This window comes from Symsagittifera roscoffensis, chromosome 4 (assembly GCF_963678635.1).
Source record: "Symsagittifera roscoffensis chromosome 4, txSymRosc1.1, whole genome shotgun sequence".
Lineage (NCBI taxonomy): Eukaryota > Metazoa > Xenacoelomorpha > Acoela > Convolutidae > Symsagittifera > Symsagittifera roscoffensis.
The window spans coordinates 53074571-53101467 of NC_087065.1; the positions used below are offsets into that span (position 1 = coordinate 53074571).

Here is a 26897-nt window from a genome sequence, read left to right on the forward strand (position 1 = left end):
TCCTCTAATATGTCTTTTGGTTCTTCCAAAATAATCTCTGGGTTCACATTTTCTTTGACCGTAACCGCCATGAGAAATTGTTCGAACCAAATTTTAAATTGCCACGGAGGGTCTAGATTCGCTGATGCCCAAAATACCGGGATTCCCATATCCGTTCTGTTTTCTTGAGCTGCGAATCCTGCTGGCTGCGCCATGTGATATGCGTTGCGATATCAAATTGAAAACAAGTTGGAATTCAATACTGTATTCTGAAGATTGAATTTAGATTTTATCTTTTCTTTGTTTTCTTATGTACTGAGAGATAGATCATTGTTAAGTACTCTGATCTCTCACTTAGTCTCAGTGTCATCACTTATGTATGACCTTGAGCGTACCATAAAATAATGATTTAACACCAGAGGTTGGCTGTACATACGTATAATAAATACTGCTACTGCAGTAGCGGTATGACAGAACTAAATTGAAATTTGAATACGCAAACTTCAGGTTGTTTTGATATTTTTTTCATCTGCGGCAATTTTTCTTTGAATAAAATTAATATATTTGATATGTTCCGATATGTTCTATTTCGGACTCTTCAAAGAGATTAGGGTAAGTTTTAATAGCTACAAATATAAGGTAAAACTGCGTCGGGTAGAATAGAACATGGGGTATGATAATATAGTGCAGAATGACTCAGAGTAGATTGGAATAGACTAGAATGTCATGGAGTCGCACCGACCACAATGGGTGAAGAAATACACGAAGAGAGCTTTTATGAACTAAAACAAAACTGACTTTTGTAAAATCGTGATTTTTTGCTTAAGGGAGAATGAATAAGGTTTTAAACTTTAAGAATAAGAGGGTTATAATGGCTAAAAGAACGTAACACTTGTCAGAAATAATAAATTACTGTTGTTCGTTTATTAATATGAACGCAAAGAACAAAAACTTTGCATCATTCAGACCACTTTACCTACCCTTAAATGTCGTAAAACTAAATGACAGGAAGTCGTACTTTTCAATGCGATGTTGATTTGACTTCCGTTTTTCATGAAACCCAATATAAAAGCGCTTTCATCTTGTATTTTCAGGCCAAAAATTTCTAAGAAATCGGCTGATTTGCGCAAAAACTACACCTTAACTTCAAGCTTCCACCAAATTTCTTTTACTCGTGTTCAAGACTTTTGTTGTTTTTGATTAATTTCGAATTACTTTTCCTAGATATAGAACATTGATTTACTCGAAGGGGAATAAATTTACATAAAGGGAAAAACAGCTGTTCAATAAATCATTGTTTCAGGGTTTTATAGACCTGCCAGGTAATATCCGATTTGAATCACATACACAACACAAGACCTATTAGTTAAATCCCAAACAGAGGGATAATATTGTCTAATTTAGTGAAAAAGGCAACAAAAGATCCAATATTGATGTTTATGTACATCTCTTATCTTTCCCTGCAATATATTCAATCCCAGCTAATCGCGATGATGTCGATCTTCAAAGTTCTTGAGGGAGGAATGATAGGGCAGTGAAATTTATTGTATCGCCTCTTTACCAGATTTTGGGTAAACATATCTAAATTGGATCTGTGATTGCCTCCCAAATAAAGGACTCGGTTGACTTATTTGCAAATTTAACTGTGACCATCTTAAGACCTTCTGAGAGAAAACTAGACTAGAAAAAATGACTTTTCAAGTTGCCATCGTTCAGATTTTAATTACTGTCGCTATGTCATTGACTCTACTAAATGCGTCTCCTTTCGCAAATATGGAAAATCTGGACACCGACTCTCAAGTATGTAGACACCTTATTAAAACAATTTTCATTCTTTTCAGACTAGTAGCAAATCTGAAAACTATGCGAATTTTCACATCGCGTAACAAAAAAAATTCATGAAAAAAAAACAAAATATATGGCAAATTAAAACTTAGAACGGATTAAACTACTATAACCAAAAATTCGACGAAGATCAAGCCCCGAAACCTCAAGATCTTTTGCCAACTCACCAGCCCGAACTTTTGGAGCCAATATGCACTAAATTTGAGGGTAGGCGCACGCCCAAAAATTGCAATTTTTTGGTCAAAAAGTTTGAAAGCGTAACTATTTTTTGGTCAAAAAATTTGCAGCCTGTTTTTTTTCGAAGATTGCCTGAGGAAAATCAAATAGGCAATCTAAAAAGTCGACAATTTTTTTTTAATAGAAAATTCAAACCCGCCTCAAAAATTCCTGTACACGCCACTGGTTAGAAATCATGATTTTAGAGAAATCCAGAGACGAGCGCAGAAATTTTTCTAGGGAGGGGTGCGGATTTTTGAAAAACTTTGAAAAATGTTGCGACAAAACTTCCGGACCTTTTTTAGATCGACCAGTTTGATTTTCTGAGCTCTCCGAAAATATTCCGAAATTTACAGCACCGCAGGCAAGCTTTTCAAAAAACAGGGCCAAAAAAGGCGTTTTTAGGCACTTTTTAGAAAATTTTGACCAAAAAATTGAGTTTTTTTTTGGCGCGCGCTCCCCTCTCAAAATTAGTCATATTGGCGAAAATTTTGAGGTTGTTAAGCAAAAAATGGATGTTATAAAATTAAACCAAAGGGGAGACCCTTTGGAAAATTTTGGCAACCAGAATTGAGGGGGGGAGGGGGTCGAACCCCCCATCTCCCTCTCGGCACGCTACTGGGCAAATCGCAGTTTACATTATTGTCTTTTCACAAAAATCCTTCCAAAAAAAAGACAGAGTAAGCAGCAAATAATAAATTACAAAGCACAAGTATGCAAAAAAATAAAAAAATTCACAACGATGAAAATTGTTTGCTTATATTATCTGAGTTCGAGTAAATTGTTTGCTGTGAAACTTCTAACTCAGATAACAACATCAACAAACTATTTTCATCGTTGTGAACTTTTTTGGTTGAATGGTTTTTTATCGCACACTCACTGTTGTTATCAGAGAATCAAAATAAAGCAAGTGAGGCAATAAAGTCTCAACACTTTTAATTGCATACTTTTTAGTCTTAATAACGCGAATTTCAAATATATATCGCAGCGTTTTTTCAAAATTTACTAAAAAATATCGATTTTACAAACGCAATTGACCTTTACAATAGCTGAAATTTGGCAATTAGCTCGTCTGCTAGCCCGGAAAAAGTAGCAGTCTTAAACCCTATGCTTAACCGAAAATAAATAATCACTAGATGAATCGTTAGCTCAATACTGAGATTCGAATCGTTTCTTCGAAACTAAAAGTTAAGCACATTTGTTGTTCCATTTCCACTTGCTCTACTGGGTATCGCAGATCAAAATCAAACAAGAGCAATTGTTCTACTGGAGATCGCAGTTCAAAGCCAAACAGCCAGAAGAACAAAAACTGACGTCAAACCATTTGTTTTTCGAAGGAACATTTAATAAATTAAAAGACTAGATACGTCACATTTCATTTCGTTCATCAACACTCTAAGATCAAAAAATCACTTGGCGCAGCCATTGAAAAATTGCATTTAAAATAAACACATCAGTATGATATCTGTTTCAATTACGCACTGCTTTTCTTTGCGATTTCAAAAAAACGTCGTTAGAAAAAACTTAGCGATTTGAATCTCTAATATGATGTAATCCATAGTTATAATTATTCTTTAGAAGAAAAATTTCAAAAACGTCAAAACTCAATTGGTAAATACTTTGCCCAGACAATTGAAATGGTAAATAGTTTTCACTGACAATCGAAATAAATACTTCGCACTGACAATCGGAATGTCAAAAACGTCAAAACAAAATGCTAAATACTTCGCCCTGACAATCGATTATACCGTTTTTTAGCATTTATTCAATAAATGATATATGTTCACATAAAAACTTCAAAACATGTTTTTGAACGCAGCAAAAATAACAGCGAGACCAAAACGAGTAGATCTTTTTTCCCAAAATATGACTACAGCACTTAAAACAACTATGAAACGAACTTTTATTAAGAGCACTGCAATTCTGCAACCCGAACCGGACGAAATACCTTCAGCTTGAATAGCAATGGTTCAAAAATTTAGAAAACACTGAGCGTTGCGGCGCATCAGTATTTATGGTATCAGCAATCATATGACAGCGGGAACGAATTGAAAGAGCTCCTATTAGCAAGATGAGCTATTTAAAAATAACCATAGTTTAGTTAACCTTAAATAATTGACCTCCGAGTATTAGAAACAAACCCAGAACAGAATAGGAAAAATTTAACAGAACAAAAACAAAAAGACCAGTCCTTATCGTTATAGTTATCAAAGGCGAAACGGAGCTTCGCACCAGCGAAACAGGGCTTCGCACCACTTGCAACACTAAACAAACAAAAAATGCAAGCTAGCAGAAAGAAACAAATGGGAATTAACCGTACAATCCCCCCCCAAAAAAAAATGATTTAAGGCGGAGAAAAAAATGGATTTTTCATAAGCTAACTTTAAGTTTAGCCTAGATTCGTTCAAAATTAATCGTATTACTAAAGAAAATAGAATTGAAACATTAATTTGTGTAATTAATAGCATACAAATGCAATCCCGGATAAAAAATGTACAAACCAATTGTATTTACGCGTTTGTATGAAATGCATACTTTATACAGAATTAAATTTCAGAATTTATACATGCTTGGCGAGGACAGGTACTACTATGATAGAGTGGTCCCTCGAAAAAGCAACTATGATAGCCAGGTCCCGCATGCATTTCGAATTTTATAATTTTGAAAACTAGTTTGTTTATAAATTATTCATTTCAAAAATCAGGCGAAACATGTTGAGTCAGAAACCTTTCAGATAAAAAAAATAAAACTACTATAGTTTTTATATCAAGAAATATGCTCGCTTCAACTTATTTTACGGTTTAAAAACCATACTTGGATTGGCTTATTTGTCATCAAAATTCAGTTTTGGCATTTTTTTTTTCCAATTTACTACCTTAATATGTTAAGAGGGGAGGTTTTACGAAACAAAGAAAATTTATTTGAAAATATACTGCGACATCTTTCTGAATGGCAAAATCATAATTGCTAAACATTTCAGAGACCTATGTAACTTATTCGCAAGGTACCTGGTTATTTTAAAGGGACCACTCTATCATAGTAGTACCGGAGGGCATTCTACGGTAGGTCACTTAGGGGAGTTGGGGAGATTGTACGCTTGATCCAAACATTGAAACAATTAAGTAAAATAAAACAACAGAAAAATGTCAAAAAAATCAAATCTTCGAATGCGTTCAATTTGAGGAAATTATGAACAGCAACACAACCGCCGATGTTGAATATGTATTCAAAATCAAAATATTTATCGGGAGGCATCTACCCCGAATCGATTAGTTAAACACCCGTTGAGCCGCAAACAAAGAAATGTTGTCATCGAAAAACTTTGAGCTTTTTACATCCTTCCCTTAATGGAAACACAAAATGATTTAAAAAAACTAGTTGGCTTTAAACGGAGACAAAATTAGGTCACTAAGCCGATAAAACGTAAGCAGAAACAATTTAGTCCTAACAAATCTTTCAAGTCGAACAAAAAATTATGCTAAGTCAGAGTTTGTAACTTTACAGATTACAGAAAATAATCAAAAACTCTTTCAACTGCTTTGGAAAAGGCTCATTGTACTAGCAAATCTGGTGATATGGCAATTGAGCTGATAAAAATTAAGCAGACAAAGTTAAGCAGATAACTTGTTGAAACTTGAATTTTTTTCAGTTGAAAAAAATATGATAAATTAGTTGCTTTAACTTTTAAGCATTAAACATTGTATTTTATTTGGAGCTCTTTAAGCGGCACTTTCCTAAGAATTTGGGTATAAATTTAATGGTCTAAAATTTATGTATGGTGCCCCTCAAGGCCCCCTACCCTAATTCGATTTGGTGATATAAGACAACAGGTGATAATTTTGAGTACAGTGCATGTATTGAATTTGAGAACTATAACGCATAATATAGTTATTTAATTTTCAATCAATTGTACATGCTATCAAGATAGATTTAGTGAATACATTTTTCTGCCAGATGAAATGTTACTCAAAAATTCAAAATTTAATTCTTTTGCGAAAAAATTTGGCTTTTGAAAAAAAATAAATACTGTTTGAAGTATAACAAAAACCACCTATTGTGATATATCATCGTCGATTTACGTATAAAACTTTAAGCCGAATCAAAAGTGAGAATAGAAGCCGGGGAAAAACATTTATATCAAGATTTCCATTGAAACCTTTCATTGACGTTCTCTTTTTATGTTTTATGACCAGAAATTGGAACAGAAAGTCAAACACAAAAATAACGTGATCTAACTGACAGAATCAAAAATGACACCTATCAAGCCAAAAAAGTTATAAAAGAATAATTTGAAAAAAAGTATAGTACCCAGTTGTATAGTACAGAAAGTACAGAACAGCATTTTAACAGTTTTGAATCCTTCATTCTTCAGGCTTAATTACACTAAAAAGCAATAAATACGCGCCGTTAATCTCGATTTTGATTAATGAAAAACCAAGCACAATCGAAGAGATGTCTCTGGTTTCTAAGATGTTTTTTTTCCAGAACTTTCGGGTCAAATTCTTACAAAAAAGATCTATCATGAAAAAAACTACTAGAAATAATGACATTGCTTCTCAAAACGAAGTCATTTGAAATCCAGGTATAAACTTCCGTCCAGTGCTCCCTTAACCAAAACTTTTCATGCTTTTTTAGAAGTCTATTCTACTAGTACCCTTTTACTCGAGTGTACCACTGCACAATGGCGGCGAAGTAAACATGGGGGTGCAGCCAGAAGAGTCAGCACGTGATCAAAGAGCACTGGTGGGGGGCAGGGGCAAGAGAATTCAACTGTGCAACCAATCCATCTTCTCCTTCTCCAAGTCAAAGTGTGTTTGAATTTTGACCTGCCTCTAAACTGTCAATTTGCAATACTCAAATTATATTTTGACTTGTAAATTTCATTTTTTGCGAGAAAATAAAAATTCAAAAACATCTCTAATCACAGCAATCATTTCTTCGTAAATTCGTTTCACCGGGTTGTTGGCCTTAACAATTTTCTGTAACCTCGATATCAAATCTTCGTCTGAAACATTTTCTGCATTGAAGTCACTTCTATTTGAACTACTTCGTGACGATTTTTCAAAATTGATGCCTTCTACTTCGCCACTATAGTCTGGGTCCTCTTTTGCAAACACCTCTAAAATCGCTCTCTGATTGGATGAAACCCGACTGGGCGATTTAACGACTAGTTCTATCAGGTGATCGCCTTTGCCGTAAGAGTTTTGTCTCTTGATTCCCTCGCCTTTCATCCTGATAGTTTGGTGAGATGAGGAGCCTCTCGGAATGATCACTTTGAGATGTCGATAGAGACCCTGCGTCGTGACATGTCCACCCAGAACTGCCTGCGGTATGCTGATCTGCAGCTTGCTTCTCACATCCGAGCCATCCCGAGCGAAAATGGCACTGGGAGCGATTCTAATAGTCACGTGGTACTCCTGGTTCCCCTGTTGGAGTCTCATCACATGACCGTCCTCGATACCCGGTGGCACCTAAAATGTCGTTTATCAAAATGAAGGGTATGTTCTAAGAGGAGATACTACTGTAGCAGAAAGAAAAGTAAAAATCTAAAAATTTCACAAGCATTTAAATAAATTAATTCAAAACGCATTAATTGAAGTTTATTAGATTATATTAAATCGGCCATAAAAATTGACAGGCAGTCTTTTCCAACTCGTAAATAGAATATCACAAAAAGAGTTGACAAAAAAGTTTAAATATTTTTTGTAGGGACGAAGCAGAGCTTTGCGCCTGTAACGATACATCACAAATAGACCATGACAATCGCTAGCCAAACATGAGACGATAGTCACAAAGTCAAAAAAACGGGTTTAAAAAACGGGTTTAAACCGGGGCCGTTTTTAGTCAAAAAAACGGTCCCGGTGGAACGAACAAAAATTTAAACTCGAACTTCATAAGTCTCTCGCCTCAAATTCCACTTAAACAAGAAAACCTATTTTCACTTTACTAACGATGCAAAAGTTAGGCAAACAACATAAGCCTGAACCTTTTAAAGCGAATAAACCTTTCGAAAAAGATTAATTTATCTACAACTTTCATAAATAAAACTCGATAAGAACGGTTATTTAAACAAGGACGCTCAAAGTAAGTCTGTTAGAAAGCATGTCCTTTAGGTTCCAAGGCCCCAGAGGAGATAAGAGTCCTGTGAACAGTTCTAAAGGAAAACATAGTCAATAAACAGTTGGAAAACTGTCAACGAACGCAACAAAACAGAAAAAAATACTGCATTTTAAATTAAAAATTCAACTTTCGAATTTCGGAGAATGCCTTTAAAGCTCTTCGAACTTCCAAAACAATTGATGATTGACCACTTTTTTTTTTACAAAATTACTTTAATTTGAGAAAACTGGATCAACGGTTAGTTTTTTGTTCCGCTGGGAATTTACAAGAGTTTAAAAAGTTTCCAAACAAGAAGTGGTTTACGTATTTCGTGACCTTTACACTCTTGCTGTTCCATAAGGGAGCTTGTCTTCCTTTTAACCAAAATTAACACAACCTTGAAAAAAAGGCAAACCGCAAAAAATCCAATTTGAGCGTAAACGAAATTTGCAACTTTTTCAGGAAAAACAGCAGAAGTACAAGGATAAACAAAAGACCAAAATCAGCCTTTAAAAAAGACAACAATTTAGCCAAAAAAGACAATAAATAGCAGCATTTATTGCCCGTTGAACGTGAATATAGCCCAATGCTATTCTGAATCTCTAAATAGTGACCAAGTCACACAGAAATTTAATTGAGATTGTACAAACAAACAAGCCGCATACATTGAAAAAAAACGACGCGTAGAAACTATTATACCAAACTTCTCCTATATTTGTGCCAAAGGAAAACTCGCAGAGGACAAAAAAACGTTTATGAAGCAATTGAGTCGATGAGTTGAAAGCAAAGCTAACAAATCGAAAGAAATTATAGCAACAAAACCAGTCATTATTTTGCTTTTGAATCTTCAAATTTAATTTATAATGAAATAAATTTATATTATCCCGCGCTTACGCACGTTTCATACTAAGACGATTGAAACCTTGTAGAAAGAGGCAGTTCAGATGATAAGCAGAAAAAAATTCCGCCATACTAGCAAATCTTCAAAAAACAACATTCTGAAAATTTTGAAAGAATGGCAATGACATTTTAGTAACGAATAAGCGAAATTTATCGCGCGGCAACTAAGCCAAAATGTCTCGGTAGACAACAGTTAAAACAAAAACGTGTGTTATAAAAAAAAGTGACCGAAGAAAATTTGAAAATGGAAGTTTTACATCTAGTCCGATGCACACAAACGCATAAACTCTACTTTCGCCTTCTTCAGGAAGCAATATGAGGCGATTAAGCTGATGTAGCTCCAGAAGTGCCGCCTTCAAGTGGCGGACTCAACAGGCATAAACAACTCTCCGTGAATGGCACAAATACGACCTCCAATCAAGTTTACAAAACGAAACCGTCCTAACCGGGTTCCAATTCGAAGGCCAAAAGCGCCATAGAAAACGTGGAATTTGAATTTACATTAAATTATGATTTTGTAACAGACAACATATTTACATGCAAAAAGACCATGTGCCGATTTCATAACGCTTGCCTACGGCAAAAGCAAAAATATTTAAGGTGCCTTTCTTCAATGAAATTTTAGCTGTTCATCCGCACTTGGCATTAATTTTTGAAAATTTTTGGCAATGTGGCGCATCGGTAGTGATGGTGCCCAGCAATCATATGACTGCGGGTTCAAATCGCACGCGCGCTGCAATTTACAAGGTGAGCTCTTGTAAGATAGCGATAGCTGACCAGCTTAGTTAACCATCGTCGAGATAGTTTCAGTATGACACTCCACTCAACCTGACTTACATTTTAGTGTCCTTATTTACATTGACAACAGGATTCCACATTCATAAACACATTATTTACCTTAAACACAACGACGAAGCAAACTTCGCACCACTTACTATTCAGAAAATCACGTGAATTGTAGAGAAAAACACGTGAATTGTAGAGAAAAACATATTGTAGAGAGTTTCGCATTTAATTTTCAACTTTTCAGCAAGAAGATATCCAAAGAAAACTATACAAACAAAGTTCAATCTTATTCGCATGGATGATTTTCGTTTTCGTTCAAATCAGTCGTAAATATCTAAATATGCAAAATTTATATATTTTGGAGAAGACAAGCTAAATTACGTCTAAGAGATTTCAACATATCTACAAAATGAAAAAAAACGCCGGTCTCAAACAAAGAAGATATTGGGAAAATAAACACCAGAACATGGCCAATCGAAGATTGGAAAAGAGCAAGGAACGCATGTAAACATGAAAAAAAATTGACTGTGCTGAAAAAATCTCAACTTTCGAAGTTCAAAAAAAAGATACCCTTTAAGCTCTGTGAATTTCTAAAACGATTCATGATTGGCGCTTTTCTGATAATTCTAACCCAACTTGAGAAAACTGGATCAACAAGTAAAGTTTTTATTCCGCTGGAAACCTATAAATTAAATTCCACTTTCGAAACTAGAAATCGTTCACGTTTTTTTTTGCGTCAGTTCCACGTTCGTATTTGAAGTGATATTTATGTCACTTCCAGCATATGAAATTCAATTGAACTCAACAAAAGCATACATAAATGCATCAATATGTATGGATGCACATCTGTAGTTATTAGAGCATTTTAAGACTTTTTCCTGAGAACAAAAAATCACCAAGACCTTAACTGAAATCGGTAACTTGAGTAGTTTTGCATTTTGAAAAAGTTTTTTGATCAAAATCAATGAAATATACATAGAAAGCAGATTAGTGAACTACTACTACAAAAAAGTGAAACTGGAAATGAAATGTATGATAAAATATATACAGAATGAACAATCAACTATATACAAAAAAATGTTTTCATGCAAAAAAACTTGTCAAAAAAATTGCAGAAGCTAACACTGATATTAGATCATTTTATACTTGCTAAATTTCAATCTATCGTTAAGAACAGTAATCATTCCAAGCACTAAAAACTAGAACGCAAAAAATCAAGACAAGTAGGCGAAGCGGAGCTTCGCAACCCTTGTGGTGCAGAAAAAAACTAAAAAACAAAGTTGAAAAAATTACTTGGAAAAATAACTTGAAAACTTGAAAAAGATACAAAAACTTCATGGTTGTATTAAGAAAATTTTATAAACAGCCTGAAAAAAAATTGAAAATTAACTAAGGAACGGCAACAAAAACTGGGTCAAAACATGTTTGCGCCGCACATAATACTGTTGTCATAAAAAGTTTTGTCAAGTTTTAAAACTTTTTACGACCCATCCAATCTGAAACACATAATCGCATGCGAATATATGTGCCCTCAAAGTTATGCAACATAAGTTAACTGAGCCGAAACAGCATAAATTAAAGCTGTTGAAATATTTTAAAATGAAACGAAAAAAAAATTGCCCAAAATCAGACTTGGTAATTTACAAATTACTCAACTTTGAGTTATAGTAGAAAAAAAACTAATTAAATTGAAAAAAAAAAACAAATGCTTTAGAAAGTAAGCCAATAGAAACCTTGCCAGATAAAAAATGGCGTTTAAATGAATCGACAGAAACTAGGGCGAAAACCACGAGCCCAAAAGAAAATTGAGAAACTTTTAAAAAATAATTGCAACCTGAAATGGGCTTTATCTAATTAATACTCAAAATGTAGTAGTTTAATTTGAATTTTCAAGAAACTGAGCATGTCTAAGAGATAAAATGATGATTCCTATGCTCACAGTTGATTACGGGAAAAATATCTAGTACCCGAATGCAAAACCCTTGCTTGGGTAATAAAATATTAGTTAACTTAAAAAAAATGATGAAAAAATTCGAATAAGGCGCGCAAAAACTCATAAAATCCTTTACTTGAACAATCAGCTATATTCATTAAAAAGTTTATGAATATCAAAAACTATTTTTGATATTCATAAACTTTTGAGAAAATCAAAAAGAACATTTTTAGCATTTAGTTTTAAAAACTTGAGATATCAAATTTGATTTTGCGTTATCAAAATTTTAGCATCAGAGTTTTAAAAAATCTCGACTGAAAAAAAACGGGAATTATTAGAAAAAAAACATTAGATAAATAAGCCGATAGAATCAAAGCCGATACACAATAAATAGAAAAATTGACCAAAAGTGATCGGCAAATAGAGAACTAACGGTAAGAACTTGCAAGTACCTCGTACACAGCATCCAGGCGCGCTATATAGTTGTTACATACAAAGCGGTACATAAAGGTAATTTTTAGACAGCAAGACAGCCAAACAAACAGAATTTTGAAGCATTTTCATATTTAACACAGGCGAAGCAAGAAATAGCTCTAAAAAGCCAAAAATAAAGTAAAACGAGAAAAAAGGTAAAAACAAATCTTTAAAAGTAAAATTTTTTCCTGTGTACTGGAATCAAACCCTCCGACCTGGAGACTAGGAGTTTCACGTCCTATCTTCTACACCACAATCGCTCGGAAATAAACTAACACTAGCCATCAATAAAGCCAAAACAGATGCTGTTAAATAGCCTATCGTTAAAAAAATACTAAAGTACCACCAATGAGAAAAATACCAAAGTGCCACATTGCAATTATAATCGAGTCAAAAATTGAGCTACTAGAAGCCCTGGCAGAGCTAAAATTTTCGACTCAGTGTGGGGAAAAATGTTGACACCTATAACTTGCCGCTTCGCTTGAAAAATGAAATACTAGAATTTAACAGTCGCTGAATTTCGATATCTTTATAATTGATGACAGATGGAATGATTTCTCGGGGTAAAAACAATTCAGCGTAAGAAATAAAAAGTTTCTTCTAAGTGGTCAGTGATGCCAAATTTTAAGCTATATAAGTGCGAATTTCGGCATGAAAATTTTAGCAAAAATTAATCGATATATTTTTCTCTCAACTTCGAACAAAAAATAAACCAAGAAACAGCCAAACTCAATTTTTCGCCTAATCACTAATGAAAAAAAGCAATAACTTGCTATACTTCCTATATTACAACTCTTACTTAAATCATAGAAGCTTTAAATGAGCATTGTAGAAGAAGGACAATGATGCTTCTATAAGAATCACCAATTTCTTATTTGTTAAAGACCTATTTTTGGCGCACCTTAATGTCAACATTCCGCTGTATATTAGTGTATCCCTGACCATTACAAGTAGGACAACCAGAGACTTCACCTCCGGAACCACCGCATTTAGAGCAGGTGCTGTGCACTTGCATCCCGCCAAATCGTCTCAAAATCTGCCCGGATCCATTACATGTACTACAACTGCGTCCAGAAGCAACGGCTCCTCTACCTCCGCATGTACTACATGAAGCCGCCTCGTCAATCTGGAAACTCTTCGTGACTCCTTGGACTGCTTCCAGAAAATCAACAGTGAGTTGATAGTGTTTTGGTTCGTTGTACATTGCATTTATAATCGAGTCAAAAATTGAGCTACCAGAAGCCCTGGCAGAGCCAAAATTTCCAAATACAGAGCGAAATAACTCTTCAGGATCCATTGATGAAGTGTAACTCCAAGAGTAATTTTGGTCGATGGGACCGCGAGTGGATGTCTTGAAGCCTGATTTTGATGCAGATGGTCCATAGGAAGAACCCGAAGACCTCGTGGATCCATAAGAATCAAACTGTCTGCGTTTGTTTGAGTCACTAAGCACTTCATACGCTTCCGAAATCTACAATAGAATATAATTTTTGTTAATATGTGAAGAAAATTTGGTCAAACCTCGACAAGCAACATGATATGACTAACGGGTATGGAAAAAGAAATGATATGTTTCTTGACCTTTAAGTTGCGCCAAAAACTTTTATTTGAGCGAAATAACAAAAACATTAAATAAAAGGTTAAAGAATGTCCAATTGCAAAAACTATAAGTACTAAACCGGGCGTTGGGTTAGTTTTTCCGCAAGACTAGCGTGTAATTCACCTCCGGTGCTTCGAATTCATGAAAAAAGCGACAAATAATGAAAAAAAGATCTGCAATCTTTAAGTGTATTCTGACAGCACCCAAAAACAGGGCTCGTTATTTCAAATTTTGCAAAGATTTTTTCTATGAGTTGTTTTAATTCAAATTTTGAAAAAACCAATAAATTTTCATTTTTAACTCTTTGAAAAATTTCAAAATGACATAAAAACGACACATCTTAGAAACAAAAAGCATTTGAGCAGTTGCGTTTGATGCTAAACTTGTAACTCCTGAGAGTACTCTCAAAGTACCAAACAACATGTTAGGAATTTCAAACTTCGAGAAAAATTTAAAATTTAAGTTTTGAAAAAAGCCATAAAAATGTCGCATCTCGAAAAATCAAAGACTTCATAAAGGTGAAGGCGAGATTTGCAACCCTCTGGAGTGTTCCGACAGCACCTAAATAAAGGCTTGGATAATTCAAAACTTGAAAAAAAAAAAATTCAAGTTTTCTGAAAAATTTTTGAAACAAAAAATCGAATATGCCTTATCTCGAAAACTACAAAGATTTGAGCAGCCAAGTTTGAGGCAAATTTTTCAACCACTGAAACATCACTGACAGCCCCCATTACAAGGAAGGGGGTTTCAAATTTAAATTAAAAATTGAAAAAAAAACTTTAAATTTAACTTTGCTGAAAATTTTTTGAAGAATCTTAAAAAACGTCATATCTCGAAAACTTAAAAGATTTAAGTAGTCATATCTGAAGCAAACTTTGACAGCTTGCAACTTAGGGATTGGGAATTTTAAAGTTTGAAAAATGAATAAAATTTTGAAATAAAATTTTGTTTTCTGTAATTTTTTTTTGAAAACTCCCAAAAAACGTCATATCTAGATAACCAATAGCATTTTAGCAGTCGCACTTGAACGCAAGATTTGGATCTTGAAACTTCTGCGGGTTCTCTCGTAGTGCCCAACTACAAGATAACGGATTTCAAGTTTTTAAAATCTAAGCTTTCTGAAAAATTCAAAAGAAATCATTAAACACGTCATATCTCGAAAACTACAGAATGTGAGAAGTCATATTTGCAGGCAAGATTCGCAATCCTTGAGAGTAATCTGACAGCACCCAACTACAGGGTTGAAAAATTCAAATTTTCTAAATTAATTCGTAAATTGAGCTTACTGAAAAATTTTGAAAAAAAAAACATAAAAATCGTCGTATCTCGTACACTAAAAAGATTTGGGCATTCATTTTGGAGACCAAATTCGCAACCCTGGGGGAACTCTGGCAGCATCCTACTATTGTGTTGTTAACTTTTAACTCGGTGGAACAAACATCAGATTCAAACTGGAAAATTGAAAAAAAAAAACCTTAAGCAATGCAATATACGATATAGCCTAACCACGCATCGATACGTTATGCCCTTAACTGTTGCAATAAAACGCTGAAACATGTCAAGATACGTGTCACACGCACTTAAATATAGTATAGATAGATAGATTTAGGATACCTTAAGTTACGGTTGTACGGGGGTGTTGAACCGCAAATATAAACGCAAATGTGCGAGAGTATAAAGGCATAAAATTGAACCAAAATGTAACAACCATAAGCACAGTTGGCCAAGCGGACTAAGACAAAGTAACGTAACATAACAGTTGACGTAGGTTCGAGTCCCCCACCTGCCCATGTATTAATATACTGAAAAAGGGGGTTATATCCTATTTTAACTGTTTTTATATTCTAATTCGGTTCAGCCTTGATTAAGGCTGACCGCTAAAAAAGAGCAATTTGTCTCAAGGACATTACCGACCGGTTCTTGTGGCTAGCTTGCGCCAATTTCTTATTAAAGCTGTGAATTGGTGACGAATATTATTGAAGTTATTGAAGTTATACCCGACCGAAAGGACGAGAAATTTGCCGATAAATTCTCTCGTTAAATTCAAATATTCGACTTCATATTTTTGATTTACGGAGATTAGGCGCACATTTTGGCGCCCCACAAGGGACCGTTAATCTATTAACGAGGGGAGTCACGAAGTCGGTCCAGCAACACAAGAGATACGATTAATATTCGAGTCAAATAGCAGAGAACTCAGTGAACAGGGGATAAAATTGACTGCGTTTGATGGCATCCCGGTGACTTTATTTGACGAAGGTAAACGAATACGAATCTCTTCCCAGAATTCTCTGTCAGCGAACATAGAGAAATTCCATTCCCTCCCCCCCCCCCCCCCCCTCCCCCCCACAATACAAAGTGCTCAAATTTCATAAACAGACGAGTGAGGACAGCGTTGTTCGATTCCAGTCGATAGCAATCACGAACGACATTATATCAGCCGATATAAATCACGAGCACCAAAATGGCGACAACAGCCGAAGCAGCTTCGGGATCATCAATCGGGTTCTCAGAAATCTAGTCGTTATACCGCCGCTCCGTCGAAAACACTTTTTGAGAAAAAGCGCGACTTAATGATTTTAAAGAAACAACAAGAGGAACTTGAGAGGCAGGCAAAGGTATCATTAAGACTGAAAGAGCAGCAAAACAAGATGAAACAATATGTTTTAGAACAACAAAGCAGTTTAGAGTTGGAAGAATTGGCTGAAGTACACAGGAAAAAACTGGCAGAAATTGAGTTGAAAGGGCTTGAAATAGAAGATGAGTAGTCGGAAATCAGCGAGAATGCTGAGGAAAGTGGTTTAACTCGAATCTCTCCACAACTAACAATAGACGAAAAGGATCATACGCGTCACTCGGTCGAATCTGTCGACCACAATCATCCTGATGCTGTGGTAGTTCCCAATCAAGAGCAGCACGTTCGTTCAACAGCTCCTGAGGCAACTTATCCTGCATCAACAAATTACTTGGTCTCATCAAGTTTTACAGGAGTGAATAATGGCCAGGCAGCTTCTAGTGATCCGGGATTGTATTACAGTAACCACATTCACGGACAACAACATAATTTGTCGAATTTGGTTCGATCGCAGGTTTCCGTTAACAATCCAGTAGGGTTACAGCAGGTCATTCAACCTGTTTCTAATAATTTGCCTAAGCAAACTTTTCTGTCCACTCATCCGGTGCTAGGCAATCCAAACACAGGTTCAGTAGTCCCGGTAACTTCTGAAAACTATTTTGCTCCACCAACATCTGCAGAAGTTCCTTCTGGTGTAGCACCGTTCGTTCCTGCATCAACAGCAGTTAATCAGGTTTCTTTAAATCATCACACTACAGGATCAGTAGTAGCTGGCTACCGAGCACCTGTAATCCCATCACAACAACATATGGGTGTTCCCGCTAGTAGTTATAACTTTTCAAGTGACCACTATAATCCTTATAGTAATTTGTGGAGACCAGCTGTTGCTGCCCCTTTAATGTCAGCTCAACAACACTACGTTCCTTCGACAACTGTTTTTTCCGCAGTAACTCCGATTGTTCCTACGAATAATTTTGTTCCTTATACAAGTGGAGGGACTGTGTTCTTTGCACAGCCTGAAATCTCTTCACATGCTAATCAACCGTTCGTTCCTGATTGTCACGGTAACTCTTCGAGTTACACAGAGCCAACTCCCGGTGATTCACCTGGTGCAGACGTCGAGCGTCCAATTTCGACACGAGAGTTGGTTAATATACTCATGCACAGCCGAAAAGATCATCTCCCTGAGTGGAAGCTGACCCAGTTCGATGGCAACCCACTTAATTGGCATGAGTGGTTTGGGCAGTTCATATCGACGGTCGATTCAGCCATACTCAGTGACGATGAAAAGCTTACCTATCTGAAAACGCTCGTAGTGGGTAAAGCAAAATCCGCAATCGCTGAGTAAAGCTATAGCGGAGTGCTATATAAAGACGCATTAGCAACTCTTCAAAGAAAGTTCGGGCAGCCGCATGCTGTAGTAGGGGCTCATCTAGATAAATTGAGTAATTTTCCGCCGCTGAAAATGCATAACTCGGAAAATGTAATTAGCGTTTCCTCTACAATTTCTGGACTTGTTGCCGTATTCAAGTCTTTATCTTTTAACGATGACCTGAAAAGTGTTAACTTACTGAATCGGGCTGTGAGTAAGCTTCCACCAAACCTTAAGGAAGCATGGTCAATGCAAACCGTAAGACGCCAGTGGCATCGACCAACTCTGCTAGATTTCAACGAATGGCTTAAAGAAAAAGCGGAGGGTCATGAGAGGCTAAAAACAATTAATTTTAAGGTTAAGTCTGAAGAACCAGTGAAGCAAAAAGTAGGTACGAAAGTGTTTGCTAGTAATGCAAAGGTTAGTGATAAGACTAAGGAAAAACCAAAGTTCCCTCCATGTTCTGTATGTAAAGGTCAACACGCTCTTTGGAATTGCGCCGTATTCAAAGAGAAAACCGCTACGCAGCGAGCGAAACATGTAGCAGAACAGAAACTTTGCTTTGCGTGTTTACAGAGCAATCACAATTTTCGTAATTGTAGCAGGGCCAGAAAGTGCCCCAAGCCAGATTGTGAAAGCACGCACAACGGGCTCTTGCATGGAGCTGAGAAAATTGTTCCTCCTAAGGATACTAAAAGTTCCCCGGCGTCAGGTAACGCAAACACTAAACATGTATCGACTAACGCTGCCGTCGGCGATATTCATAGCCAGGAGTCAACTAAAGGCCTCCTGCCAGTTGCATCACTCGCCGTCTCTTCGGATGCGACAATTACTAATGCCCTAGCTCTTTGCGATAGTGCTTCCACGCACTCATGGGTATCCGCCGATCTCGCAAAAGGCCTCCATTTGGTTGGCACTCCCGTTAACCTCACCATAAGTGGATTCAATTCCACGAGCGTGATGAAAACTCATCAAGTAAGTTTTCAAGTTTCCGCCGAAACGAATAATAGTGAATTTTCGTTTTCTTTTCGAGCTTATGTTAAGGATCATATTCGTATTGGATCGGATAGCATAAGCATTCCTGAATTACAGGAAAAATACCCGCAGTTGGCTCCGATCAAACCTATACATTATAACTATGAGGACGTCGAAATAATTATTGGACAGGATTTCTACCATGCCATAAGACCCGTTGAGTACCTTCTGGGGGAGGACTCTATTTCACCGTGCGCCGTACGCCTTCCGATAGGTTGGGTTTTAAGTGGTCCGTTACCGCCGTCCTTTAAGTCGAACTCGTCTTGCTTTGAGTGTGTTGTCGAAGACATGTCTCTTGCGGACCAAATTAAAACTTGGTATGAGTTGGAGTCATATGGAGCCTTCAAGCAGGTAGATGCCCGTTCCGCCACCGACAAACGCGCTTTGTCCGTTTTGAAAAATGACACCTTTCACGATGGTGAGAGGTACATTGTACCAATGCTTTGGAACGATAAGGAAAGTACTTTACCGAATAACTATTTTTCCTCCTTAGCTCAATTAAAGTCTTTGGAAAAGAGGCTAGATAAGGATCCGTCGCTCCGTGAAAAATACGCCGAAACAATTAGAGAAGATATACAAAAAGGATATGTCATAACCGTTAAGGCACACGATCCCAAATCACGAGCCGATCGTGAGTGGTATCTCCCGCATCACCCGGTGTTGAACCCGAATAAACCCGGTAAGGTGCGCCGAGTCCTCAATGGGGCATCGAAGTGTCATGGCGCTTCCTTAAACAAATCTCTGTTGGTTAGCCCGGATCTCCTTCAAAACCTCATATTTGTACTTTTAAGATTCCGTCAGCATAAATACGCCGTTTCAGCTGACATTGAAGCGATGTTTTTACAGGTTGGAGTCCGTGAAGAAGATCAACCTTCTCTTCGTTTTTTGTGGCGGGAGGACCCCGCATCAAGTGTGGTAGTTCACCAATATACGCGTCACATTTTTGGTGCTCGTGACTCGCCGACTTGTGCGAATTTTGCTTTGCAGAAGACTGCATCGGATAATCAAGCTGAGTACCCCGAAGCTGCTTCGGCTGTTGTCCAGAAATTTTATATGGATGATTATCTGGATTCTTTTCAAAACAGGGATGACGCCTTGAAAATAGGTAGGGATTTAATCTCATTGCTTAAACCAGGTGGGTTTTGTCTGACAAAATTTGTCAGCAACGTGCCCGACGTAACAACCGCTCTTGATCCGGACAACCGTGAGTCCAATTTCTCTGTTAAAGATATTTGTGCGAGTCCAGACCAGTCGTCGCATGTTCTCGGTCTCAAGTGGGATCACGTAAAAGATACCTTAGTCGTTATTAGAGGGGTTGATCGTCCACTAGACAAAGCAATCACTCAGCGTACCGTGTTGAGTTTTGTTTCCTCTGTTTTTGATCCAATTGGGTTAGTGGCTCCGTATACCGTGAAGGCTCGCCTTCTATTAAAAGATATCTGGCGAATCAGCGGTCAAAAATGGGACGATGATCTGCCAGAGGAAATCAAAAAGCAATTCCTTGAGTGGCACTCAGGTCTTCATTTGTTAGGTTCTCTGACAATACCTCGCAGCTATTTCACTGAACCTTTCGACCGAATAGAACTTCACATGTTCGGTGATAGTTCGCAGGATGTTTTCTGTGCCGTCGCTTTCCTTCGTGCGCGACTTGTTAGCTCCCATCAGACCGAATTAGCCTTTGTGTTTGGCAAAGCCCGCGTCGCGCCTATAAAAGCGCTTTCTATTCCAAAGTTAGAGCTTCAAGCGGCTCTTTTTGCAACCCGCTTAAAAGAAGAAATTTTGAAAGGTCTCACTTTCAAAGTTACGGATATTTTCATGTGGACAGATAGTACCACTGTTCTCCAGTGGCTTCACTCTTGTAGTAAACTACCCGTTTTTGTTGGTAATCGCACTGGTGAGATTCTGGAGTCTACACCACTGATCAGTGGCATCACATACTTAGCGGTGATAACCCAGCTGATACCGGTACACGAGGGATTTCTTCGGAAGCCCTCAAGAAAAGCAGCTGGGTTAATGGCCCTAGTATATTGAGAACAACTGATAGGCCGTTCAAGCCCGATACAAGGGTTATTGATAAAATAAGACTCAAAGGACCATCATGTGATATCGACATTTGTCTGGAAAACTCGTCAATATTCGTCGTCGATGTTTTGACAGAAAAAAATCTTCCCTTCGGAAAATGGGAGAGATTCAATTCAATTGTAAAATACAAACGCGCAGTAGCATTTTTGTTAAGATAGTTGCCATCCCATAAACATTTCCGGTCGAGTATATTAGAAATTAAAGACCCGTCTGAAATGGATATTGCTGAACAGAAGCTCATTTACCTGTCCCAGGGTGAGACATTCCCTAGTGAGCTAAAACTACTAAGATCCGGTAAAGTTATCACGAGGAATAGTCGGATCGCCAAGTATTCGCCGTTCATTGGACCAGCTGGCATCCTTCGCTCGACTGGGCGCATCAGCCGCTTGGTTTATTCCGATTTCGATAGCAAGCATCCGATTATACTTGATGCACGTCATGCGGTTGTTCGGTTATTGGTTCAGTTCTTGCACGTTAGGAATTTCCATCAAGGCTTGGATTACATGCGTGCGGTGGTTAACTTGAAGTACGTAGTGTTAATTTGCGATGGTTGCTGCGAAACATTGAAAATACTTGCGTTGCTTGCCGAAAACGCAAAGCGCAAACAGTAACTCATATTATGGCTGATCTGCCCATTGAAAGGCTGGGTTACAAGCAACCTCCTTTCACTAACACAGGTGTCGACTACTTTGGACCGTTCCTAGTTCCAATCCGGAGAAGTACGGAAAAGAGGTGGGGTTTTTTGTTCACCTGTCTCACCACTAGAGCGGTGCATGTTGAAGTGGTCCCCTCGCTCGACACAAGCTCTTGTGTGATGGGCGTAGAGAGGTTTATTGCACGTCGCGGTACTCCGACTACCATCATGTCCGACAACGGAACGAACTTTGTTGGCGCTCAGAAAGAGCTCTTAGCTTGCATTGAGAGTTGGAACAAGCTCGCACCCGCTGTTTTTGTTCAAAAAGGGATCAAGTGGAAATTCAATCCACCCAGCGCACCGCACCATGGTGGCTCCTGGGAGCGATTAGTTCGGAGTGTCAAGCGCGTTTTGTATGACATCTTAGGCAACAGAAGAGTAACTGAGGAGGTGCTAAGAACCACGCTGTGCCTTGTTGAGCAATCACTCAACGCTAGACCGATAACAGCCGTTAGTTCCGATCCGCTAGATCTAGAGGCGTTGACCCCGAATCATTTTATCCTTGGTCAACACGCAGCGAGTTTTCCGCCGCTAAGTTTCGAAGAAAACTTCGACCATAAGAAGCGTTTCGCCAGAGCGCAATCATACGCTAACGCAATATGGACACGGTGGATGCAGGAATTCGTTCCTTCCCTCAATAGGAGGGCAAAGTGGCACAACCAGTCAGAAGTTAAGTTGAAAGCCGGCGACTTGGTTTGGGTCATAGAGCCTGACACTCCACGTGGACATTATCCACTCGCACGTATCCTAAAACTGCACTATGGCAAGGACGGATGCGCGAGATCCGCCGACATAAAGACCGTTACGAGCGAACTGACCCGTCCGACCGTAAAGCTCGCTCCCGTTCTTCCTTGTTTAGGGGTGGAGGATGTTGCAGCGCAAATATAAACGCAAATGTGCGAGAGTATAAAGGCATAAAATTGAACCAAAATGTAACAGCCATAGGCACAGTTGGCCAAGCGGACTAAGACAAAGTAACGTAACATAACAGTTGACGTAGGTTCGAGTCCCCCACCTGCCCATGTATTAATATACTGAAAAAGGGGTTATATCCTATTTTAACTGTTTTTTATTCTAATTCGGTTCAGCCTTGACTAAGGCTGACCGCTAAAAAAGAGCAATTTGTCTCAAGGACATTACCGACCGGTTCTTGTGGCTAGCTTGCGCCAATTTGTTATTAAAGCTGTGAATTGGTGACGAATATTATTGAAGTTATTGAAGTTATACCCGACCGAAAGGACGAGAAATTTGCCGATAAATTCTCTCGTTAAATTCAAATATTCGACTTCATATTTTTGATTTACGGAGATTAGGCGCACAGGGGGTGAAATGTGGCATCATATTAAAGACACATTGGCCTTGATTCGGATTTTTAAAAAATCAGTGAAGTTGCAATAAAGAGAGCGAAATGCGTAAATTACATTATTTTATCTATCAACACATAATTCTTTTATTTGAATCCCTAATTACACGCTTGAAACGAGGCAACACGATGCTACTAAGGCAATATAGCAGAAAAAAAACGAACACATCCAAGCCCAAAAAACCTTTACAGCAAAAAAAAACTAAAACAAACTTGGATATTGCAAAGATTTTAAAGTACAGTTTCCTACACCATTAGGAATGAAAGAAACCGCAAAAACCAAAGCGGTAAAAAGGGATGAGTTTTCCAGAAATTAACTTGCTGCATGAACTATGCGGATAAAGGGGACACACGATAGTCAGATAATTTCTTACCAGAAACAATTTCGCAAAAAAATACAGGTTCACAAAAAAATAGGAAAATAGGAGCATAAGAGAAACAGTGAATAGGGGGGAGAGCGGACCCCCCCCAGGGATTCGACCCCCTGCCGACCCAAAAGGTCCCCTTCTCAACTATTTTGAGATATCCATTTTTAGCTAACGAACCATAACAATTTTTTAATAGCACCTTTGGCGCCAATATATATATATACTAATTTTAAGGTATGAGCGCGCGCCGAAAAAACGCAATTTTTTGGTAAAATTTTCCAAAAAAAACCTAATAACTTTTTTTGACCTGTTTTTCAAAATTTTGCCTGAGGGGCGAAAATTTTAGGCCAAAACGGACTTTTTAGTATTTTGGGGGAGCTCGGGAAATAAATTTTATCGGTCTAAAAAAAGTCAAAATTTTGAAACTTTTTCTACCATTGACAATTTCAGTAATATTTTGTCGTTTTAGGATTTTAAAAAAAGCATTAATTCTTGTTGACCGTAGGGACATCAAACTGTAGAATAATATTCACTAAAATTGTTACAAGCTTCAACACGAATGAAAAAAAAAAGAATTAAAATCTTTTTAGCGTCTGAAAATCTGAAGTTTTAGTGGCATTTGTGAATTCGTTTAACCCAACTCACGCCAAATACATTCGGTAACACATAAATTCACTCGAAACAAGCGTCAACGCAGAGGCGAAGTGGTACTTGTGGCGCGTATATAGCAAACACCCGGAGACTTCAACTGACCTGTGAGAATTTTTTTGCAGCGTCTGCAGATTTGTTCACATCTGGATGGTACTTTTTGGCCAGGTCGTAGTACGCCTTTTGGGAACCTCTTTAAATATCCCCCCTATGGTGCCTACTCAAAATGATCAAACCCTACAAAGGACTAATTCAACGGTTCAGCATATGCGAATTTGGTATCTAGAATGGAATGCTCCCTTTTGAAATAGGGTAGAATATTTAAAGAGATCCCCTTCCTTTTTGATATCTTTCTCAGATGAACTTCTGTTCACACCCAGCACATTGTAGTAGTCGATTTGCAACAGGTGTCTGGACAGACTGATTTTCCTCCGCTGAATGACACGCGACAGGGGATTACCATACAAACGATGACCTCGCAGCAAACACTGACATGCCAAACTCATACACGAAACGATCTGGAAAAAAAGAATCAACATGCTATTGCCATCCAACATACCCATCAGACAGCTGGAAAACTGCTAAGGAGCTCAAGGAAACATAAAAAAAAACAGAATCTATTTAATCTTGATTTCTATAACTAATTAAATAACCGTAAAGCACTACAATTATCAAGAAATTCAGTTAAGTTACCTGAAATTTATTGTCTTTTTCTGCTATTTGTATTTGTTCATCTACCTTTACTGCCTTTAAAATCAGCAGGGTAATCAATTGTCAAACTACAAGCATAGACAGAATTTAATGATGAAATCAACAAAAAAAACACAAGAAAACACCAAAACCACATGTCATACATTGAAAGAGTTAACAACGAAACCAGCTTTTCTGCAACTAGCTAGTTTATCCTGTAGCTCAATGAGTCGTATCAAATTAAATCGTAAGAAAATTCAAGATACGTAAAATTAAAATACAAATATAACCAAGGATAGCCCCTTGCTGTGCAAGTAGTACAGAAAATTCCGACTGCTAAAAAATCAAAAAACAAAATTTTGTTCAAATTTCAAGTTTTAAAAATTTTAGTTCATTCGGCAAGGAGCTGATCTGAATGAAAGCCTAGAAAACATGTTAACTCTATAGTAAGAGTACAATACACATAATTTATAACATACTGAATCAAAACAAAAAAAGCCATGACACTTTTTGCCGATCTTTTTTTTGGTTTTAATAGGATTTTTAGTTGTCAAAAAAGCGCTTAAAAAAGCTTCAAAAACCAATATTCCTAGAGTAAAACCAAAGTTTTTTCGTCCTATTTCCGTTTGCTAGGCCTGCACGCTCCTTTATCGCTCGAAACTAGACCAAAAATCAAAAAATTTCAAACTCTTTCTCTACACTGATAACTTCTTAAGAAAATTGTTATGTGGCGTTCTAATTACGACTGCAAGCTCTATGATATGATATATCACTGGACTATCCGACGATTTTAGGTTCTCCCCTGTTTTTCGAGGAAAACAAGAAAAAGCACACCTTGAATACGAAGTTCCTCCCCACAATTAGTCTCCCAGTAGTAGGACCAACGAGGATTCAGTTACATCATAATCAAAATTTGGCAAGCTAGCCAAAAAAAAGCGAAAGCCACTGAATCAATAAAAGATGTGTAGAAAAATATATCTACCAAAAATTCCATACATTTGTCTCAAATGATCTTTTTTTGAAGATAAAATTTGAAGCAAGACAAACACTTCCGTCAAATGAGCAAATTTAGGAAGAGGTTTCAGGCGATTTACCATTTGAAGAGAACAAAAACAGAATTAACGTTTCCAAAATAAAACCGTGTCCTACTGGTAACCCACACCTCAAAGCTAGGTTCCCGGTTTATACGTTTTATCCATTCCAAACACTCAAGTTTATCTATTTTACAAAAGGAATATTTGTTTTCTATTTGAAGCTTTGCATGGTATGAGAAATAATTAGAAAACAACTGAAATTTAAAAAATTCAAATTACCGACGTCAAAGTCAAAAAAAATTGGTATGATAACCGGTAACAATGTTTTTTTAAAATAAATTATACATGAAAGAGCTTCACAACATATATGCAACACCGGTAACATTACAGATGTTTCATATAAATTCTGACGCCTTTTCATGTATAATTAATAAAAAAACATTGTTGCCGGTTACCATACCAAGTTTTTGGTGACTTTGAAATCGGTTATTTGAAGCTTTTTATTTTCAAATTTTTTTCTAAATTTTTCACTCGGGCAAATAAAAAAAGATACGTTAATTATCTCAACATCTCTAGCATTTTAATTAACGGAAGGACAGGCTAGGCTTAACTTGATTTCACTGTAAAAAGTAGGAGCGAGTAACCGATAGCAATTTTGAGAAAAATTTTAGGATGTTTTAATTATTAATTTATTTTTCATTGCCCATAATTATTTCCAAAAACTACTCCACAAAAAGATTTTTTACACTTTGGTGTATACTGATCTGGCTCTGACTTTTCACGCTTCAGATTGTTATCAAGGTCGATAACCCGGAGATACATCAGGATTTTCAAACAAATTTCCTAGAAATAAGTGTTAACGTTGCATAAAACTCGAAAGATGAGGGCATGAAAAATTAATGCAACCAACCAAACAAAAATACAAAAAGCAATAACAGTTTGTAACAATTTCTTTGGTTTTAAGATTTTTTTGCTATCGAAATAACTTCAAGGGTTAATATTCCTGGAGTAAAACTAAGTTTTTACGTCTCATTTCCCTATGTTAAGCCTGCTCCCGCTCGCTTTATTCGCTCGAAATTAGACCAAAAATCAGAAACTTTTAAACTCTTGTTCTCTACACTGAAGAATTTTTCAGAACATTTTTTAAAATGATGTTCGAATAACGACTGAAAGGGCTTTGATAAGATATACCACTCGACCCTTA

General features: G+C 37.1%; 1 protein-coding gene and 1 long non-coding RNA gene across 2 annotated transcripts; one reads left to right on the forward strand and one right to left on the reverse strand.

Annotated features, from left to right (window-relative positions):
- The first annotated feature begins 1505 nt into the window (after positions 1 to 1505).
- Positions 1506 to 6954, forward strand: LOC134843991 (uncharacterized). Its single transcript, XR_010162660.1, has 2 exons — positions 1506 to 1779; positions 6676 to 6954. It is a non-coding gene; the product is annotated as an uncharacterized LOC134843991 (long non-coding RNA).
- On the reverse strand, positions 6885 to 24483 carry LOC134843990 (dnaJ homolog subfamily A member 3, mitochondrial-like). The gene is made up of 4 exons (XM_063860417.1): positions 24307 to 24483; positions 24075 to 24148; positions 13134 to 13703; positions 6885 to 7511 (listed from the first exon to the last, which is right to left on the reverse strand). The coding sequence occupies exons 1-4, from the start codon at positions 24473 to 24475 to the stop codon at positions 6921 to 6923; spliced, it is 1404 nt and encodes a 467-aa protein (XP_063716487.1). The 5' UTR covers positions 24476 to 24483; the 3' UTR covers positions 6885 to 6920.
- Between the last annotated feature and the right edge of the window lie 2414 nt (positions 24484 to 26897).

What these genes read in the sequence shown, in the direction of transcription:
- LOC134843990 (XM_063860417.1), bottom strand. Translation starts at nt 24,475, where the DNA reads ATGAGTTTGGCATGTCAGTGTTTGCTGCGAGGTCATCGTTTGTATGGT. An exon ending in TGAGAAAGATATCAAAAAGG is followed by an intron (nt 24,149 to 24,306) that starts AAGGGGATCTCT and finishes GTTCCCAAAAGG; the next exon opens with CGTACTACGACCTGGCCAAA. An exon ending in AGCGGAATGTTGACATTAAG is followed by an intron (nt 7,512 to 13,133) that starts GTGCGCCAAAAA and finishes ACGACATTTTAG; the next exon opens with GTGCCACCGGGTATCGAGGA.